Source organism: Phragmites australis, chromosome 16 (genome assembly GCF_958298935.1).
Source record: "Phragmites australis chromosome 16, lpPhrAust1.1, whole genome shotgun sequence".
NCBI classification, from domain to species: Eukaryota; Viridiplantae; Streptophyta; class Magnoliopsida; order Poales; family Poaceae; genus Phragmites; species Phragmites australis.
The window spans coordinates 26,869,273-26,890,808 of NC_084936.1; the positions used below are offsets into that span (position 1 = coordinate 26,869,273).

The 21,536-nt window shown below is 44.7% G+C and overlaps 4 protein-coding genes across 6 annotated transcripts; all 4 read left to right on the forward strand.

Annotated features, from left to right (window-relative positions):
• Nucleotides 1-245: 245 nt before the first annotated feature.
• LOC133895844 (3-hydroxy-3-methylglutaryl-coenzyme A reductase 3-like) lies at nucleotides 246-5,831 on the forward strand. The gene is made up of 4 exons (XM_062336366.1): nucleotides 246-1,389; nucleotides 1,685-1,866; nucleotides 3,973-4,319; nucleotides 5,053-5,831. The coding sequence occupies exons 1-4, from the start codon at nucleotides 473-475 to the stop codon at nucleotides 5,341-5,343; spliced, it is 1,737 nt and encodes a 578-aa protein (XP_062192350.1). The 5' UTR covers nucleotides 246-472; the 3' UTR covers nucleotides 5,344-5,831.
• Nucleotides 5,832-7,580: 1,749 nt separating this feature from the next.
• On the forward strand, nucleotides 7,581-9,467 carry LOC133895543 (uncharacterized). The gene is made up of 3 exons (XM_062335949.1): nucleotides 7,581-7,886; nucleotides 8,901-8,975; nucleotides 9,077-9,467. Exons 1-3 carry the CDS (start codon nucleotides 7,716-7,718, stop codon nucleotides 9,131-9,133), a joined length of 303 nt encoding a protein of 100 aa, XP_062191933.1. The 5' UTR covers nucleotides 7,581-7,715; the 3' UTR covers nucleotides 9,134-9,467.
• A 181-nt stretch (nucleotides 9,468-9,648) lies between these two features.
• Nucleotides 9,649-14,041, forward strand: LOC133895541 (serine/threonine-protein phosphatase 7-like). Of its 3 annotated transcripts, XM_062335945.1 has the most exons (6): nucleotides 9,649-10,946; nucleotides 11,439-11,522; nucleotides 11,599-11,942; nucleotides 13,214-13,360; nucleotides 13,545-13,652; nucleotides 13,813-14,041. In XM_062335945.1, the coding sequence occupies exons 1-6, from the start codon at nucleotides 10,328-10,330 to the stop codon at nucleotides 13,900-13,902; spliced, it is 1,392 nt and encodes a 463-aa protein (XP_062191929.1). In that variant the 5' UTR covers nucleotides 9,649-10,327; the 3' UTR covers nucleotides 13,903-14,041. The 3 variants fall into 3 exon arrangements, with proteins under 3 accessions (XP_062191929.1, XP_062191932.1, XP_062191931.1); XM_062335947.1 differs by having other exon boundaries at nucleotides 10,382-10,946; nucleotides 11,439-11,942; XM_062335948.1 differs by lacking the exons at nucleotides 13,545-13,652; nucleotides 13,813-14,041 and having other exon boundaries at nucleotides 13,225-13,361.
• A 1,550-nt stretch (nucleotides 14,042-15,591) lies between these two features.
• LOC133895810 (calvin cycle protein CP12-3, chloroplastic-like) lies at nucleotides 15,592-16,443 on the forward strand. The gene has a single exon (XM_062336328.1). The coding sequence runs from the start codon at nucleotides 15,632-15,634 to the stop codon at nucleotides 16,067-16,069; it is 438 nt and encodes a 145-aa protein (XP_062192312.1). The 5' UTR covers nucleotides 15,592-15,631; the 3' UTR covers nucleotides 16,070-16,443.
• The last annotated feature ends 5,093 nt before the right edge of the window (nucleotides 16,444-21,536 follow it).

Sequence of the window (21,536 nt, forward strand, 5' to 3'; positions counted from 1 at the left end):
TTGATTATAAAAAAAAACTCAACGGTCGTGGGCTGCTGATCCAAATCCTATGTATTAAGCCAGATTTAAATATACAAACACTGTTTACACAGTAAAATATATCTTGCGCTACAATATTATATATTAATTAATCATTTTACTGTACTGCACTGGATCACCATAGATCGGACAGCTAAGATTTGTTATCCCTGCAGATCACTGTAGATTACTCCTTCGCTGCAGAGTATCCCGATCGGTGGGCTGCCTGTTCGCTCCGCCGCTATTAAAGGCCCGCGCCGGCCGCTCCCGGCCTCCCTGTGGCCGCCCGCGTCCCCAGGAGGTCCTCCGGAACACGCGCTCCTGCGTCCGTCTCCTCCCCTCGCGGCGCGGCCATCCCACCTCCTCGCCCCCGATCGACCACTCGCCCTCCACGTACCACGCCCCACCCGCCGGCCTTTGACTCGTTGACCGCCAAGCGAGCGTGTGCGCCGCCATGGAAGTACGCCGCAAGGTGCAGGGGTTCGGTTCCGCGGCGGCGGTCCCCCAGCCGCTGCCCCGGGCGGGTGGGGCGAGGGTGCAGGCGGGGGACGCGCTGCCGCTGCCGATCCGACACACCAACCTGATATTCTCAGCGCTGTTCGCGGCTTCGCTGGCGTACCTGATGCGGCGGTGGCGCGAGAAGATCCGCTCCTCCACGCCGCTCCACGTCGTCGGGCTCGCCGAGATGCTCGCTATATTCGGCCTCATCGCCTCGCTCATCTACCTCCTCAGCTTCTTCGGCATCGCCTTCGTCCAGTCTATCGTCTCGTCCAGCGACGAGGACGAGGACTTCCTCGTCGGGTCCGGGCCGGCCGGCGCGGCGCCGGCGCCGGTTCCGGCACCGTGCGCGCTTCTAGGGAGCCCCGCCTCCGCGCCTGAGCAAATGCCGGATGAGGACGAGGAAATCGTGGCCTCGGTCGTCGCCGGGAAGATCCCGTCGTACGTGCTGGAGACCAGGCTCGGCGACTGCCGCCGCGCCGCCGGCATCCGGCGCGAGGCGGTGCGGCGGATCACCGGGAGGCAGATCGAGGGGCTCCCGCTGGATGGCTTCGACTACGCGTCCATTCTCGGCCAGTGCTGCGAGCTGCCAGTGGGGTACGTTCAGCTGCCGGTGGGCATCGCCGGGCCGCTTCTGCTCGACGGGCAGAGGTTCTACGTGCCCATGGCCACCACCGAGGGGTGCCTCGTCGCCAGCACCAACCGCGGCTGCAAGGCGATCGCCGAATCCGGCGGCGCCACCAGCGTCGTGCTCCGGGACGGCATGACGCGCGCTCCCGTCGCCCGCCTCCCCACGGCGCGCCGCGCCGCCGAGCTCAAGGCATTCCTGGAGGACCCCGCCAACTTCGACACGCTCTCCATGGTCTTCAACAGGTGAATCACGAAACTTCAAGTATTTTTTGCTTGATAGCTACATGCCACGACTTCTTGCGTTTGATCCTACTAGCCTTCTCAACTCGTGCGCCTATAATGGAACAAATGGTACCTGATTAACACGCCACCTATATTCGACGATACGTCTCTATGGTCGAAGATACCTGTCTTAATCAAAACCAATTTTCTTTTGATCTCGTTGTCACTTTGCCTGTAAGGTTTTGAAATTGTTATGTAGGATGATACCAGTATGACGTGATGAATGAATTGTTTGGGAACTATCAAATGTGAGCAGGTCGAGTAGGTTCGCGAGGCTGCAGGGCGTGCAGTGCGCAATGGCTGGGAGGAACCTGTTCATGAGATTTAGCTGCAGCACAGGGGACGCCATGGGAATGAACATGGTCTCAAAGGGCGTGCAGAATGTATTGGATTTCCTTCATGACGACTTCCCGGATATGGATGTTATTAGCATCTCAGGTTCGTTTTTCTCCGTTGTCTTTTGGCTAAGTCGAATTACTTCAGCTGAGTCGCCTATTAGATGTTTGGTCATAATGAAGTAAGAAACTGCCAAATCACATTCTTTTATTCATAGTACCATTTAGAATTAAGTGTACCATAGGCCCCCAAAATTCTTCATCATTGTTGTTTCAAACACCATAACATTTGAAAGTGGACCATACGAATGAATCTTCAAAAAACAACAAGCACTAAAGACCTTTTGACAATACAAAAACCTAGTATTGTTTGTCCGATTGAATCATCGAGGGAAGCTTGAGGACAGCAAGACGCTGAACATTGGCTTGTTCAATCCAACTGTCCCTTTTAAACTTAAGATGGTCAGTTACAACTTGGCATGACATAGGATACGAGAAGCAACTCCTTCATTACAATATTCCTCTCTGCTATGCATTGGGATATAAGAAGTGACGAAAAGGGCTTTGGAAATGGTCTTTTCTGATATAAAGATACAACTTTGATGCACTTGATCTGATAATAGTAGTGGAGTATAAACATATACTGACTTCAATTAATACTTACTTTGAGTGGTTGGAACCAAGGTTCACCTTACCGACTGGTACCGAGCTCCGGCGGTAACCGGAAATTCGCGGTTACTGCAGTAACCGGTCGAAAATTAAAAAAAAATCGGACAAATTCATTTGGCAAAATTTGAAATTTGGAAGAAAAAAAATCGCGATTTTAGCCGTTCGGTAACCGGTCGGTTTGGACTGGTTATCGAGCGGTTTTTGCGATTTATCGAGCGGTTTTCTCGAATTTTCTGCATTATCGGTAACCGCTCGGTTTTCTTGATTTATCGAGCGGTTTTCTCGATTTTCAGTGAAGTTCAACAAAAAAACCCAAAAATTATCTCAATCTTGTAAAATCAATTAATTCATCTGAGCTTCAAATCAAGTGAAACAAATTTTGTTGGTTTCCTTGTAACATGATCTACATGATAAAAGTATTTATACTCATAAAAAAGTTCAAAATTTTATGTGAGAAATTGTATTTGTTAAACCAAGTTAAATGCATAGTTTACTCTTTGCTAATCCAAAAATCATGAAACTAATTTTGTTAGTATTCTTACATGATCCTATGTCTTTTAAAAATACATGAACTCATGAATTAGTTATTGTAACATGCATGATTGTGTAAATGTGTTGCGACTAGATTAATTCATAACTGACCCATTACACCTCAAAAATTAGTGAAACCACTTTCATTAGCTTATTTATACTATGATTTACGTAGAAAAAATAATAGTAAATATGAAAAAGTTAATTACAATGCTGTTTCTTAACATATTCACTTTATGCTTGTGAACTTTGTAAAAATCATAGAGAAATTAATAAAACTCTAAATAAAGTGAAATCAATTTTAAAGATTATCTTAAAATACATTTTACACAAGAAAAATATGTGTTTGCATGTTAAACTTTTCCTTAACATGAGTTAATAATTGAGCCGCACGCTTCAATTTTTTTTATTTTTTTTCAAACTTCCTCCCTGTAGAATATGATGCAAACAACATTATTTTTGAATTTTTTTTTTCACAGAAGGTCTTAGAATTGTGTCTAGTTTTTTTTAAGAACTTTTTTGATTTTTTTTTTAATTTTTTCGAATTTTTGAATTCAAATTCGGTTACCGTTCGGTTTCTGAAACCGAACCGGACCGTGTAGGTCGGTTATTGCGATTTTTGAGCGGTTACAGTCGGTTTTTTGAACCGTGGTTGTAACTCCCTTTTCTGGACCATCATGCATACTAGTAAAGTGCCCAGGAGAAAGCACACAAGGTGCAAGAAAAATTACAATATGATTTCAAGCCGGCGGATCACTACTACCTATTTTTACACCAATTAGCTGCTTTGGTGTGTCATATGTCTTATTTGGCCGTATGTCTAAAAAATCGTCTTATTTGTCCGTACTAATATATACCTGATTCCATCAGCATAGTTTTGTGCAGCAAATAACTCTACAGAATACCGATAAAAAATTAACTCTACAGAATTGTAAATACAAGACCCTTTAACATATTTTTGCAATTTAAATCTCCCAAATTAACTGGGTTCTTTGGCACGTGAAATTAGGTAACTTTTGTTCTGACAAGAAGGCAGCTGCTGTGAATTGGATTGAGGGACGTGGAAAGTCTGTGGTTTGTGAGGCGGTAATCAAGGAGGAAGTTGTGAAAAAGGTTCTAAAAACCAATGTGCAGTCGCTAGTTGAACTGAACACGATCAAGAATCTTGCTGGCTCAGCTATTGCTGGGGCTCTTGGGGGTTTCAACGCTCATGCAAGCAATATTGTAACAGCCATCTTCATTGCCACTGGCCAGGATCCTGCACAGAATGTAGAAAGTTCTCACTGCATCACTATGTTGGAACCTGTAAATGATGGAAAAGACCTTCACATCTCTGTCACCATGCCGTCTATTGAGGTATGCAACAATGCCCATCTTATTTATTCAATTCCTAACATATCCAGGCTTGTGCTCATGATGCGCTTTGCCAACAATTTATTTGGTCCCACTTTAATTTGTTTTGCAACAAATGCTCTACACGTATCTTATGGTCCCTAATGGGTTAATACATCCTTTTCCATGAATAATTGAACTTTTGATATCTCTAGAGCGCTTCCATCTAGCAACTTCCTGTATTCATAAAGAAAAGGTGATATAATCAATGCTGATATTCTGCAAACTAAAACCTTGTACTTTAGTTCTACACTAATAGGGCAAACACGGTGTGACTGGAAGAGATTTGATCTGTCCATTCTTCTTAAGATGCGACCTGGCTATACAGTCGTGATTTGCCAATTTTTTTCTTAGACCGTTTATTTAACACATTAGGTCTGGCTACATTTCTTTGTCGGCACAGTCAGCTGGTTTGTATCAAAGAAATATTATCTTCAAAAAGGAATCTTTTCTTCTTGTTTGTTTTCCTATTCATCTCGTCTGCTTGCTGGCTTGAGCAGGATTTGGCTTGAGCAGAATGAGGCACATCATCCTTTTTTTTGTCTTTTATAATTCTAATGGCATATACCAATATTGAGCTGCCTAAGATTATTTGTCTAACACCCTTTGAAATCATGCTCCAAGTCATCGTTCAAAAAAAAAAGTCATGGTCCAAGTATACAATGATCAACATGCTCTGGTTATATCTGAAATGCAGGTGGGCACAGTTGGGGGAGGGACTCAGCTGGCCTCACAAGCTGCATGCTTAGACCTGCTCAGCGTCAAAGGCGCAAACAGGGACTCCCCAGGATCAAACGCAAGGCTCCTGGCCACCGTGGTGGCAGGTGGGGTTCTCGCCGGGGAGCTATCCCTTTTGTCCGCTCTTGCCGCTGGCCAGCTGGTGAAGAGCCACATGAAATACAACAGATCCATCAAAGATATGTCCAAGGCCGCATCTCAATCCGAGATTTTGATCATTGCAGAGGAAATGGACAAATCCAGAAAGTAAAATACTGTCAAATAATTTCATGCCCTGTGGAAAAGTAGAGGTGGGGAAGGTGGTTGTCAAAGGTTGAACCCAAGTGTCTTCCTCAAGAGGCAACATCTAGTGAATTGTGAACTGTTTGCATGTGAAATCGTCAAGACTGCAAATAGGGCAAGTCCTTGTTCCAGAGGTTGACCTATATATTTCTTGATGCTGGTCGCCGGTCCAACTCAGTCATGAAACCCGTCGTCCTCTGCGCTCTGACACTGGGGAAGCAAGTTAACCCCTTTGGTTTTGTTGTGTTCATAAAGCTTTGATTACCTTGGTGCAGAAAGTGTTGTAGTAGGTGCTGGTAGATCTCTCCCCTTCCTTCAGGAAGCAGCTTGTGAACTTTCTTTTTTTTCCTTTCCAGCCTTGCAACTATTTTCTTCGCTTTGTTTGATTCTCTTTTCCTTAACTGAACCTTGTCGAAGTTGGTGATGTGGTTTAAAAAAGATGTGTGGCCCTCCAAACTCCAAAGCGCCATGGCATTTATCCCATTGCATCAGCACCAGTGCAGCACCTTTTTTCTGTTTCTGCCTGATTCTGGATCGGTGGTTTGGTTACCAGATGCTCAAGTGCCACCCTCGCATGCTTGTCCCCGGCAGGTTGGTTGAATGGAGATGGAGAATTGGAGATGAACAACATGGAGAGGAGGGATCAGGCCCCAGAACCTTGTGCTCCTGCTGCTGATGCAATGCACGATCATGTTAAGCCATCTGTACTGTCTAAACTTGAGTGATTGATCTGACCTGACGCTTGTGCAGCGCATGAATAATGTCCATTATCGTCTTGCTTTGGCGGTGTAAAAGTAATCGAGATTCTCTGCGTGGGGGCCGGTGAGGGAGGGGCATGTGGCTGCATGTTCTGCAGATTGGATCCGGCATGGCACATGGCCTGGAGGCTGGAGCTGGCCTGGGATTGCCAGATTTGTGCCACGGCCTCTGCAGTTTTCTGTGTCACTTCTCGCATGCCAAGCTCCCAGCCAAGAGAGGACAGGGAGACCACAGCTGCTTTGCGGATGGCATGCTAGCGCTGCGAAAGATCCTCTCGTGATGCTACTGTCTCAGATCCCAGATGCCGCCATTGGGCGCCAAGTGCGAGTGCATGTCCATGTCCATGGCAAAGAAGTGGTCTTCTCGTTGGAGGTGATGCTAGCATGAGCCCAACGTGCGTGCATGTCCATGGGTAGCTTATACTGTCATACAGTTGGAATGCACATACTACAATTATTGTTATCGATATTATCTCAGAGCATTGGACAGTGGATTACACTTAGGCGACATAGATTACTAAAAACAACCGATGACATGCAGCTAGCTAGCTTCCTTTATGTAATCAAACGGCAAGCGATTGTTTCTTCGTTATTTTGTTTTGACACCAAGCTCAAAATAGCATGCATTTTTAGAGGTCATGGCTCAAGATTTTCCGCTGCAAAAACGCGGGATATCCGTCTAATTGAGTCTATATTTGCGATAAGGTTATTGACACTCATGAAGGAGGATGTGCTAAGCAGGAATGCAAATGGGTATCTAATAGATAGTTTTGGATCATCACTTAGTTAATTTTTTCCTTAATTTAATTAGGTGAGAGTGAATCTTTAGTTTATTTTTTTAGTTTTGTGTCAACCCAATGACCAAAAAAACATAAAACTTGCATCCCTAGTGCTAATGTCTTGTAATTCCGTGCTCATCAGCTGGTAATGGCTATGAGACCACTGACGGACGCAACAAAATCATAGAGGGGAGTCTGATCTTATTTCTCCTCCTTCACCTCATCTCTCTCTTCATCTCCTTCTCTTGCAAAAAATAGAGGGAGATGGGCTTGGGGCCTATAGGGAGTGGCAGGCTGGCATTCCCACATGGGCCGGCCCACCTAATTGTTGTTGCATCGTGGATTTTTTATTATTCTATTTTTTAAATCCGAAAATTGTATATTCGTCCATTTTGAATTATTTTGAAGCGCCCTCTACTCCACATTTTTTTCAAAATATGTCATAACTATTTCGATAATGTTTTAAATTTTAAGAGTATTGAAACATTGAATTTTTATTTTTTAAAACATATCACTTATTGAAAGCGTGTTGTTATTCCAACGGACAATAGAGTATATAATTGCAAAATTTCAAAAGGAGGTACATATTTGCAATTTTTAGATTTAAAAATAAAAGAAATAAAAAATCTTGCATCGTGCAGTTATTTCCTATTTTCTTCTCCACTTTTCTTTCTTGCGGACCAATACCAGACACGAAGGCGAGAGCGGTCGGATTCGGAGAGGCGTCGGCGACGCGGCTCGATCGCGCACTTGCGTTTGCAGAGCGGAGGGGAGGAGACTAGGAGAGGGCACCGGAGAGGGAGATGGCGCCGGCGAGCGGGTGGAGCCGGGCGGTGGGGAACACGCGGTCGTTTGTGGGCAACGCGCTGGGCGGCCTCCGCGGGTGGAACAGCGTCGCCTCCTGGGCCGTCGCCGGAACCCTCGCCTACTACCTCTGGGTCAAGCCCGCGCGCCAGCTCCAGAAGGAGCAGGAGGTGAACAACTGGCTCTCCCCGCCCTTCCTTCCTCTCTTCTGCTTACTATTGTGGCACTAGTTGGGATTTTAGTTGGGTTAGTGTGGAATCGTTGCCCTCAGATCACCAGTAGGGTCAGCTGCTATGGCCTGTGGTCGATCTATCCATGCCTGTGCATTTAGTCCCTGGGAATCGTAGAATTCAGCAGTTCGTTAACTCACGTGCTAATAACTCAGGCGCCGAGAGGGTTTTGGTTCACTGGTAGTTATGCGTAGGATTGCTGGAAAATTGTTGCCGTTGGGTTAGTTTTGGTAGGAATTGGTCGCCTTTCTCTGTGCCAAATCGAGCCGTGAGGAAGCACAGCCTAATTAGCTTGGACCATATATATTGTTATTGAGTATCTGGGGCTGTAAAGTGCAGTCACGGCATTTTTCATGCTAAAGCTGTTGTTGCTTGTGGTATCAGATTATGAATCTTAATGATGCTATGACAAGAGCATCGTAATGGTATAATTGTGGTAAATGCTGCACCTGTGGTGTATATGATATCAGGAGTAAAAATACCTCATTGGGGCAAAAATCGTGGTGTTCCTCTCATGCATATAGAGCAGCTTAAATGTAACAATTTCGTGCAGCTCTTGTATCCACAGAACTAACAATGACGCTAAAAACTAGAAATCTGCAATAGCAAACTGAATTCTCCACGCTCCAAACTTGTGTTTTGAAGTGTGAAGACATCCTTGCTTACCTAAGATTAGCCATGACAAGGTTGATGATAAACTGAATGGGCCCTTATTGTTGCAATTTCTCTGATTGCATCTGATAGTTTGTCATTTAATGTTTATTTTCATTATATGAGCTTTGATATCATGTAGTCATATGCTGTTTTTTATATGTTTCATTCAACTGTGTTGTTGGCTGCACATCCTCAGAAAAGATTTAACTGCAGATATGGCCAAACTACTTCAGAGAACTGCACTGTTATCACCTTGTTTGTCCGTTCACTTAACAAATGATATGCCTTTTTTCCGCGCAGGAGCGAGCTGCTTTGGCTGCTGCCTCGGATCCTTATCGTTATGTTGAGAAGCGAAAACCAATTCCTGACCCACAGGTAGCTCCATAAGTTCTATGTTATATGGTAGGAAAAAAAGTTCTTCCACAAATAGGTTCTATGGGTTATTTCCTTGTGCTAATACTACATGTGATGATTAGGATACTGGCCTTATTTATGGGAAGAAGAAGAAGGAACCGACAACATCTGACGACTAGTTCCTCTTTGTATACCATATATCTTGTACCAAAATGGACCATCCTTTGCTGTGCAACAATACTAGGAGGGATTTCTGCAAATCTGCTAGCTGCACGCACGATAAACATTCCATAAAATTGTTGCTTCTATATGCTAGCAAGTAGCAAACTCAACATTGAGTCTTTTTGCAGTTCTGAGTAATTGAGCTTCAGGAAGTAATTGTTCACTATCATCTATCGTGTTTGCTCGGATCATGAGAAATGTAAATGCTTTCAGAATAGAAACACAGTTGCTATACTTTTTTGGTAGCTAGATCTGGATGTTCACATGTTTATGTATCACTGTATCAATTCACACCACTGTCAGTGGGTATCCGTTTGTCCTTCTGTATACTGAGAAGAATTCATTAACTCCACTCTGTGCCTATGCCCTTCCATGAACTTGTGAGCTGGATTGGGGTGAGCTGATGGCTTATGGCACGGCACGGCAGACATAACCACCATGAATTGCAAAGTTCTGACGTTCGTTTCTTAGTTGTGGGCTTGTGGCTACTGTTATGCTAGCAGTCAGAACCATGATTGTGCTGCTCTTTTGCTGTTCTATTCATCAGGCATTCTGCAGCGGATGTTTTACCGGTTTTAATATGAAACTAGCTGATGATCGAGAGACCACTGGGAATCTGGAACACTGCAGCCTTTGTTGTTACCTGTCCGCTGCTAGTATTTTGCTTCAATACATGTGCATTGGCTTCTTTAAATGGAATCAGCCGGATGACTCCTTGACCTTTTTTTTTCAATGCCAGCACTACAGGTGAAGAGCAGCTGTTAGAGAGGAAGCATCCACAGGCAAGTGATGCGATTATACGCCGGAGATGCAGAGCAGGGTCGCCGCCGCGATCAGGTTGATGATGGCGCGGGGCCGCAGGGGTCCTCAAGTAGTCGCGCTTCAGCACGGCCGTGTACCGACTCCACCGGTGGCTGCGGTACTCCATTGTTGGCGTGCCCTGGGGTCGAAGAGCGCACACCCGACGAGCCGTTTGAAGAACGCCGCCGGGGCCTCCTCGTTCGAGAGCATGTCGTCGAGGTTCCCCGGCGCTGGAGCACGGCGACGTTGTTCACGAGGACCACGTAGCTCGTCAGGATTCTATCCTTCCGGTCCCTCTTGCATGCTCCAACGCAAGATGGTTCGCCAAGAGGATCTTCACGCCGGCGTTGATGGCCAGACGCGGGGTCTCCGTCGTGCCACCGCGGAACGTCACGTACTGGCTCCCCGTGCTGTTGGGCCGAACTGGGCCGATCCTGCGAGCAGAGGATCCGGTTCCCTGCAAACCGCAGCAAAAGAAAGAAAAAAAATCAGGAACCCACCGCGTACAGTCCGATCCATGCCATGTCGCAGCACGACGGCGCCGCCATGGCCATGGCGGCGGATCCCGCCCCCTCCCCGTCTCCTCCTCCTCCACCGCCGGTGGAGTGGCCCGAGGACGGCTTGCTGACGCGGGACTGGGTGGCGGGGCTCACCTCGACGCTAGACTGGTGCTCGCGCCACCTCCCCGCGGACCGGCTCCCGTCCGTGCTCCCGGTGCCGTTCGTCCAGCGACTGGTCCTCGCCGCGGCCGCCATCCTCCACCGCGAGCCCAACCTCGTCCGCGTCGACCCGCGGCCCGACCAGGCCGTCGTCGTCGTCGGGGACGTCCACGGCCAGCTCCACGACGTCATCTTCCTGCTCCGGGACGCTGGGTTCCCCTCCGAGGAGCGGCTCTTCGTCTTCAATGGGGATTACGTGGATCGCGGCGCCTGGGGGCTCGAGACTTTCCTCCTACTCCTGGCTTGGAAGGTGAATTTTGGAGATTCGACTCATTTTAAGCTTGCTACCACAACACCTGCAAATTACGATTCCAATGTTTTTTGTTGGATCTGCGAAATTGATGGGCATAGATTGAAAGGCATTTAAATTTTCCATAGATAATGCACGCAAGCTGAGTTATTATAATGGCAGTACTGACTGTAATGAATTATAAGTTTGCATTATAAGACTTCTGTTTGAATTCGACTTAACAATTATAAGTTTGCTCATTTTGCTCCATATGCAACTAAACTGAAACCAGCATAGCATTCTGAGACATGATTTCAAATATTTATTGTTGGTCCGTGTTCATATTTCGTCACCATCCAACAACTGAAATATCAATGTTGTGAAATATTTGGAGATTTGACAGTTAACACACACTAGCGTGCTTGTCCTCCTGTGGCATCATAAAAGTGGTCTCAACCATTAAGCAGTGTAAAATGTCAGCCAATGGTCATTAATGGTTCTCATTTCTTTCAGGTATTGCTTCCAAATCGTGTTTTTCTTCTCAGGGGAAATCACGAATCCAAGTATTGCACGTCAGTGTATGGCTTCGAACAGGAGGTAATGACTAAATATAAAGATCAAGGTCCTCAAGTTTATCGGAAGTTTTTAAGATGTTTTGAGGACCTTCCTCTAGCGTCAATAATAGCAAGATGCGTGTACACTGCTCATGGAGGGATTTTCCGTGGGATGATTGTGTTACCATCAAAAAGAGCAAAAAAGGGAAAGAAAGGTCGTAAATACAAGGCAGATTCCGCTGTTGATCCGACATGTATGAAGCTTGGATTCTTGGACGAGTTATTAAAAGCAAGGAGGACTGTTCTTGACCCTCCATGGGAGGGTGCAAATTTGATTCCCGGAGATGTACTTTGGTCCGACCCTTCCTTGGAGATGGGCCTTTCACCGAATAAAGAAAGAGGCATCGGTTTGCTTTGGGGTCCAGATATTACCCAACTGTTTCTACGCACAAATAATTTGAAGGTCCGCATTCTTTTGCTTGTTATTGTTATTGTTGATATTAGAATATTTGAAAGTATCCGATGAATACAATTATTTCTTAGTAACTAATGAAGTATCAGGTTGTTTGTTTTGGTACTCTAAACACTTGCAATCTTGCATTTTACGTTACAGTGTGAACTGACTCTAAATCCTGTCTAAAAAAACATTTTGGTTTGTTTGGATTACAGAGTTATAATTAGAAACCTCCTATTCTACTATTACTTGGAGTCCCTTTATCTGTTTGCTGCTTTATCTTAATCATTTTTTTTTTGTTTTTTCTAGAAGTTTGTTATGATATGGCACACCTGCTTCAGTTTAGCATATGTTGGGTTGACAGTAAACAAGAACAATTGGACTGTTGTGGCTTTCCTATGTCATTGCAATTCTAGCAATTGAATACCCCGTGTGCTCTGAGAATCAAAATTATCAGTGTATATGTTTCATGTTTAGCATGGTCAGAATGTTTTTCCTTTGTCATTTTCTTTTTATTTGTAGTTCAGCACATACTAATACCTGTAGTATGACGGGTTTATGATTGTTGATATTTACTTTATGGTTTATTTTGTTAAACCCTGGGTTTTCTCTGTCTCGGAGCAATTTTTGCTTATCTTGAGAAGATCAGTTATTCAGTTGTAGTGGCTGTGTGGCTGATTAGTTGAGTATGATAGAGCTCTTTGCTAGCTTAAAGCATGAAGTAACATTTGACAGGCTTTCTCTTTTTGAAATTGTCTATTACTCTGTTGTTGCTGAGAGGTCACCTAAGATGTGAGTGCAGTAAATGTGAGATATTTGTTAAAAAAATTGAATTGAGCTGCGTGATTTTAATTAGTTGAGTGTTGATGTTCCGTTTTGGAGCAATTATCCAGTTGCAGTGGCTGATTAGTTGGGTAGCATGAAGCAGCATCCCAACAGCCTTTCTCTTTTTAAAAAATTGTGTTATTGCATTGAAGTCAACTAAGATGTGAATGATGCCGTGAATGTGTGATACTTGATAAACTTGAATTGAACCACATGATTCTAATTACTTCAGTGTTGATGTTTAACAAGATGGCTTTTTGAGTATTTACAGTCAGTCATATTTAAACTTGGTCTGGTGGCGCATTGGTATGGAAAAGGGTGTCTTATAACACATTGAGCATGTTTCTTGATAACATTTGAAACTAGGCATCATGGCAAAGCTATAGATGTTTTAAATGGCAGAACTATAGATGTTTTAAATCCATATGCTTACTTCCTCTTTTCTTTGAACAAAGTTAATCATCAGATCACATGAAGGTCCAGATGCAAGAGACAAGCGGCACGATCTCTTAGGAATGGAGAAAGGGTACACAATCGATCATGATGTAGAATGTGGGAAACTGATAACTCTGTTCAGTGCTCCAGACTACCCACAATTTCAGGTTATCTTTATCACAAAATTTAGTATTCATTTATTTGTATCCTTTTGGCTTTTAGATAAAGTTTAGTAAGATAAACTGATTCAACTTCAAATTTTACTTTACTTGGTGAATGATTTAATTTCTATGGCTTAATAAAAGTTGTAGTTTTACACATGATTTGATAATCACTTTGTTTCTTGTATAGGCTTCAGAGGACCGATACAACAATTGTGGATCATATATTGTCCTTAATCCGCCTGATTTTGCTACCCCTGTTTTCCATAGTTTTGAAGCAGTAAAGCCTCGACCTGCGGTATGTCACATATATTATGCTCCTAAACTTAACAAAGTGTCTGTCTTGAATAATATGTGATTCTATGATGTATATGTGAGACTATGCATTATGATATTAGTATGGAAATAATATCTTAGCTGTATGGGGAACAAATTGACTAAATAAATGTTTGATGCAGGCACATCCGTACTATGATTTTGAAGAAGTGATTGACTCAGATGAAGAGTTAAACTTAGGTGCCATGGACAATGGCTCATCAAGCAGATGACACATCTTCTGCCCTGTATCATTGTATTCGGCATGCAAACTGTCACCAAGAGTGGAATGGAAAGTGCCATCCTGTTTTTGTTGTAATTGATGATAACGTTTCAGATTTTTGCATAGCATTTTGTCATGTCTGCCAAGCTTATCTGTTGCTTCAATTTAAGTTGATCTGTATCCTGATTGCCATGACTAAAAAAATGTCATCGAAATATGAGTGCAGAAACTAACCTGAAAATTCTGAAGTATCTTTTGGAGGAGGAAGGTCTTCTATTTCTCATGTAGTTCTTTCATCTTTGGGACTTCGGGTGTTGCAGTTGACACTTGCACTTTGACATCAAACCTGCGGGAGCCAGGAGCCAGGGAATTGGGAGAAAAAAACCTAGCCAGTTGCATCTTTAGCCACAGGCAATGTTGGTTTTGATGATGAGTGCATCAACATCATGTTATCTGGAGAAGCAGCCTGCTTGTAGAACATCAATATTTCAGCATGATGCATCAGGCTACTTGCATGCCATCCCATATTTGCAAATTTGCTCTTTTTTTTTCTTTTTATGATTGATAATGTTGATCTCTAGCTGTGCCATACCAAAAACAAAGTACTGGTGCAACCTGAGTATAGCTTAGTTGGTTAGGATTTATGCGGTGTAACCTATCCACTTGGGTTCGAGTACTACATTTAGGCGCAAGTGCTCGTATTTTTGGGATTAAATTTTGAGAGAAATAATATATGAACTTGTAGAGAGGAATAATATATGAATATATGGATGTGTTTAGTGGTCTTATATAAGGTTAATAAAGAGGAATAATGTATGAACATGTGAATGTGTTTAGTATTCAAAATATTACGTGAGGTTAATAAGACGTGTGGTAAAATGTATCCATTTGGGTGTGTGAGTGTGAGTGGGTGTGGATTGAGGGGTGTGCGTATGTGTCTAATTTGTACTGAAAAAATAAAGCACTTGTAAACTAATGCTTATCCTATTAAAGTTTTTTCGCTTGTCCTATTAAATTTTTTTCTTTTACTAGTTGTGGAGCTGGGCTTTGCATGTAATGCGGGAGCATTGGAGCACACAACAGCGTGTGGGAAGCAGGATGTGGACCTACCTGGGAGGGCACATGAGCGAGGGTGTGGGAGCGTGCGGGAGACGTGGGAGCTCACATGAAGGAGCGGAGTGGAACATAGAGGGCCAATGAAAAATCTAGGAAGTAGATCATAGTAAATGCGGGAAGAAAGTATTACTTATTTTTTAAATAGTAGAGAGAGAAAAAAAATATAAGGATAAACGGAGGTTATGGAAGCTACTAAGATCAACTCCAACGGAAGCAGCAAACGAGCCTGTATCTCCGTTGGACTCAACGTTTGCCGCTCCCGTCTCACGTATTGCTCTTCAACAGTGACGGCAATTCTGTTTTTTCATGCTACAGTGATCTGGGAAGAAAATGGCAAATTTGTGGCCAAATATAGGAGCATGCAAGCTAGAGTATACATGTGGAGATCTGAGGTAAGGAGAAGAGTAATGAAATGTAAAAAATATAATGATTATTAGAGATAAAAAAATAAATAATACTGTAATAATATTAAATGATACTGTGATAGTATTATAGAGATAAACTCTAATTTAGAGTTAACTGCACTTTGTATACTCCGACCCGCTTTCTATGCGTTTCCTCGATTAGTCCTCCGAACTCTTCATAATTCAGCACGGCTTATTACAGCCAATCAGTAGTCTGCAATGGCGTCATCATCCATCGCCTCCCTCCTCTCCGCCGCCAATCTCCCGGCCGTCGCCGGCGCCGCCGCGCACCGATCCCCGCCCTATGTCCTCCTGTGGCGCCACGAGCACGGCGCGCGCCGTCAGCAGCAGCCGATGCGGCGGCTGGTGGTGGCTGCGGCGGTGAAGCGGCGGTACAAGGGGACGACGAATAAGGAGGCGGCGCTGGCGGAGCTGATCGAGCGGAAGGTCGCTGAGGCGATGGAGGCGTGCGATGGGCAGCGCGGGGAGGAGAGGGACGAGGGGTGCCGGGTGGCCTGGGACGAGGTGGAGGAGTTGAGCCAGGCCAAGGCCGACCTCCGCCGCCGCATCGCCGAGGCCCCCGACGACCCGCTCGAGCCCTTCTGCGCACACAACCCCACCGCCGAGGACTGCGCCGTCGTCTACGTCGACGACTGACCCGACCGTCCGCCAACTCCATGATCCGTCCGTCACCACAGCTCGGTTACGAATTATGATTTGCTTGCTTTACTGCTTGTTGATCGAGAGGGGGAAAAACATGCTTCAGCTTTGCAGTTCCATTATCATAGACACGTTAGTAATGGTACGATTGGATGTCACTAGAGTTACTCCATTAGAGGGTGCATTATTTTTTAGGAAATAGGAAGCTTTATTAACTCCTATAAGCGATACAACTGCACAAGAGTTTACCTCTGACTTTTACATATCAAAATGTACACAGCCAGAGAGTAAGAATTTGTAACTCACATGGCATTTCAGCTGCCCTTGAAGTCTGAATCTGATCGGATGAGCATTTCCACTTGTTGCCTGAATCCTGAATACTTAGTGAGGTTAACTCAAAAACCAACGCCAATGACACTGATGCTAATGAACACAGGGGCAAAAGGAAGATGCGGCAATGCTTGCTTTCTGGTGCCTTTCCCAGCATTGCACTAATCTTCGCAAACAATTATGTATCCCCTTCCCCAGTTTTAGGACATTGCCAACCTAAATTTGGTAAGGACAACCGGATAACACAATGATAAGCACTTTTCATTCAGTCATCGAGGTGAGGTATGGTGATCCTGATAGATACGTAAGGTGGTTCTTGGTGACATGTTCACTTGTTCAGACGATTGGTGATAGGTAGGTATAGTTATACTGATACCTGCTGTTTACTGAAAGACTGAATATATGATCCTTCTTACCTTAAGCCTTTCTGTTTTTCATAACAAAAAACCCATGATTCCCTTGGTTTCATCAGAATGCAGTACACATTGCTGACAAGAACTAGCATGATACAAGCACCTAGACACCTGTCGCACCCACACACACCAAATGTGTGCTTGCAATTGCATTGGTTGGGGTGGCTCCTGATTTATTTTTCTCTAGCAGCAAGCACTGAGCACGCACTGGATCATGGTCAGCTACCCGATTCCAATCGCATGTGACGATGTACTAGGCTAGACTTGTGGTCGGCATAGCATTTGCACATTGCATTGATTGTTATTCGTACATGCTTCCCCTTGTGCAGAAAATAGTTTATGTATGAATAGTTTATTTGGTAGAGCTCTCGGAGTAAATCAGTCAGGGGCGGAACCAGCCTTAGGCCAAGCCCCAGCTGGTCCATTCAAATTTGGTTTGAATCTAAAAATCTCTACTGTTTCTACAGTGATTTCAATGGAAATTTGGGCCCACGGCCCGTGCTGAAGCCTAGCTTGCTATGGGTCTAGATCCACCCCTGAAATCAGTGGTAGGTTTGTTGGATGACATTTTGTAGTTCTCAGCTTTTAAAGTAATTATGTAGTAGTGATTCACTAAAATAAAATAGATGTTAAAAGTAAAAAATATATTACTTGATTCATTTCCCAATCACTTCCTTAAAAAATCACTTCTTTCACAAAATTACTTTTTCAAAGGAAACACTCCTCTAGAAAATTTAGATCAGTAGACCAAACAGTTCATTTGCATGTTCTGAGAGAACCCTCCCTGCTCGCCACTTCGCTCATGGATGCATGCATGCAATGGGTTCCAGCCTAGACGAGGGATTCGGCTGGATCCCAACCAGCTCAGAGCTAACATGCAGCTAACCCAAGTAGCAAGTACGTGCAGTTTGTTGGAGCAGATGGGCTCAGTGTACGACAAATCGTATCCATATCGAGACGTACGTTCAAATCGGTTTTGTGCAAGGACGGTTGTTGATCAGGAATGGAACCAGCGTGGTTTTGATTGGAACTATCTCCGTTCTGTTTCGCGTTGCATGCCCACATGTTCGTAGGAACTTCAGGTTTGATAATTCTAGGCCTGGTCTTGGGAGCACGAAGAATCTGGTAGTTCTAGGTACGGTCATGTGCATCTAGGATGTGGTGTCAGGAAGCAGAGTTGTTTCCCCCGGCGTGTTCATGTTTCTAACAATTTCCGGTGAAATTCGTCAGGGATCCTAATGCACACTGTCAAAATGGCATGGATTGGCCTTGAGAGCCGTCTTTCATGGTCTGGTAGTACTGAAAAACTGGCATCGGTAGATGAACGAATGGATGTGAAAACGAAAGCGCAGGATGTTGTTGTTATCGAGTTGAAGTCAAATACTTTGCCTCGCCTCAGCTCAGGTCGTCGCTGACTCCTAGCAGTGCCGGCTTGTTTATGCCTTATCCATACAGTGTACTAGTGGTATACTTATCAACGCGTGACACTATTTGAATCGCACGGCACCCTGCACAAAGCCAAGTTGCCCGAAAATACCCTTCCTGCCAGAAAATTGAATTCCCTGCACGCCCCACACTTCATCCTTATCGTTGTCAACGGTCAAAAGTCGGACCTAGGACTGCTTCATTCAAAGCTAGAGAGAAAAAAAAATAGCAAGACGCACACAGGACACTCGACTCTAGAAAATACAACTCTGTATGTTTCAGTGTACTCACAATCTATCTGGACTATCTATCTCTTTTATTTAATATTTATTTTTTATTAATTTTCTCATTTATTTTATAATTTTTAATATATTTTTCGAACATAAAATTTAATATAAATGAACGGTCCGTATGTGGAATTTTCGTGTTCCACGCTGATTTGCACCCCGCCCGAATCCGCTGCGGCGCGCATGTGGCTCGCGGCATCAAGCCGGAAAGCAATTACTACAACGTCGCGTCGCACGGATGCCTGCCTGTGCGCCGGTTGGTTCGCTCGCGATCCTTATCCCTGCAGCACCGAGGGGCCGGGCGGCACGGCGCTCGTGTTACCACGGCCGGCGACGTCTCCCAGCGCCGACGCGAGCGAGAACGGCCCGTTTCTCGCGCGAAAAGCCGCGGGGTTTGCGGGAGCGGTGCGCGCGCGCGAGGCCGGCGCAGCGCGCCATGTGACGTGGGACGGGGCAGCCGGCAGGTCACGTCGCGGGCGCCCCCGTATGCACGGCCGAACCGGGGCGCGCGCCGAGCCCAGCTGCCGCTGTCCGCCCGACTCGAGCAGGCCCTACGGGGAACCGACCGATCGAGCCACTTGCTCGGGCGGGCGGGCGGCCAAGGCCGTTTCGCCGTTCGAGCCGGGCGTCACGTCGGCGGGTGATGCTGTACAAGGAGATGGCGATGTGCACGGCATATGCTTCTCGGTGCCTGGATGCGTCACTCATTTGGCTGCTGCTATATACTGCTACTGTCGCCACGGAATATACAACTGACGGCCTGTTGCGATGATGAATGCATGGTAGAAAAAGACACCATCGATGATCGGCGGACGAGCAAAAGGACACGGCGAAATGTTGTGGCCGTGCGTGCAGTGGGAGGAAAACTTCACGTTGGGGGCTCGTCGATGCCGATGATCGACGCGATGCCACAATGGCTCCCTCGGCTGGATGCCTGGTCCGGACCCAGTTTTCAGATGGAACGAGATCTCTGAAGTCAGGTGATTTTAATGGGCTGCAAACTGTTGGTCTGAGATGGACGGATCAGATTTGATGGTATAATATTATGAATAGTAAAAATTACTATATTAACTGACGGATTTGCTATTGCTAAAATAGCGCTGCTACAGTGTTCGACATCAGAGGTACTATTCATCCTCCCACGAAATATTGTTCCTCCACCAGTCTATTTTCAGATGCCACCAAAAATGCTTTTTCGCTTGTTCTTGCTGCTGTGCTAGTCCCCGGCGGTGTAGAAATTTGAGGATTTCTCTAAAAAATTGTTGGTGATAGTTACGAATTTTGCAAAAGATGTTCGGTCGAAGTGTATGAGCTACTGTGTTCGTGTGCAAGTAGACTTGGCTGGTCGTCGTTGCTTAAGAATCCAGAGGGTATAGTATTTCCCAACCAGCATCTGTTGAGATCTTCACTCTACGCTCTACAGGATGAGGTTGTTTAGTGGCACAATTGCACGCGTCACTATCTTGAAACCCACGACGCTCTTCTTTTGCTGACACGGAGCATGTCCAAAATAATACCCTGTGGCTTTCAGCAGCAGCTTCAAGGAGCTGAACTCCGTCACAGTATGAGTTGATGCTGTTGCCCAAAATACTCCACAGTCCACACCGGAATACACAAACACAGCTTCTCATGAACCAGCAAGATCTTAGCAGAACTGCACGAATTAGCTGAAGCAAGCTAAAATAGTTTCATGAAGCTACAGTGTGCTCTTTGAAACGATATATATTATATAATCTGCTTCTCAGACCCAGGGCCGGCAGTAGTAACATTCTTACACGTGGCGCCTCTCTCCTACGTACACGTATACAGCTACAGCGACGGCTGCAGTGGGAGGAAAACTTCAGTACGTGCGTGAGGTATAGGAGGAAGCAAGGGTGTTGACGTTCACGTGGGACAGCGGCGAGCCGGCGACAAGACACGGACAGAGGCGATATGCATTAGAGCAAGGGTAGATAGCAGGATAGGAGTGTAATCGCATCGAGTATGAATGGATATAAGTTATCATGTATATTATTTATATATTTTTTAAGTTGAAATTGAATATGTATAGTGTTGAATAATTATTTTTTATTCCGTATTATATCTTTTTTTAGTCCGAGTCGAAGCAAATAGTACATAAGCTTTCAGTTAATCGGATTGATATAATTTTTTCACTTTATTCACATCCCCGTACAACATATTAAATAATATAGAGCGCAATCAAAGTAAATATAGAAAGGGTAATCGTCGATTTGTAAAAATAAGATCATTCAGTATTATCTATCTATAGATATGTATTAATCTACATATATATATTATTATATTTTAAATAAAATTATAATAGTCTTTTTTTTAACACGCATATTTTAAACCGATACTTAGTCATCGTGTATCATATAATATTTTATTTTTTTAATCTAAAATCAGACACGGATAACATAAAATAGTTATTATTATATCTTATATTTGCTTACTAAGTCTTGGGTCCGTACGGCGGGTGAGAAATGTCCCTCATGATTTCACCCCTAGTCGCTAGCGAAGCGAGCACATCGTACGGGTGAGGGATGAGCAAAAGGTGATGCGGACCTGGACAGCTACGCATACATGGGCCGCGAGGTCACCCATCGCTTCGCCTGGTCTCTTCTCTCTCTTTTTTCTGTTGGTTGGTTGCGTTGTGTCACGTCGCGCGCTGCGCCTCCGCCTGCGCGCGCCCCTGGATTACCTCATCGCCAATCATTGGATGCGTCAGCGTAGCTATGCTCGGATTGGAAGATTATATGGGATCGCAAGGAGATTAAGAGTCTATTTGTTTTTATTGTAATTCTAACCATTTAGTTTTTAATTCTCATAATATACAATATGAATTGTTAAATTATGAATGATATAATTAAAACAAGCAACATCAGATTGTTAGAATCTCTACCCCATAGCCCGCCCCATCACATATCACCTCGTGTGTCTCGCCGACCTCGTGCCCAACCATGCCACGCGTCGGATGATTCAGGATTGGTGCGTCGTCAACCATGCGTG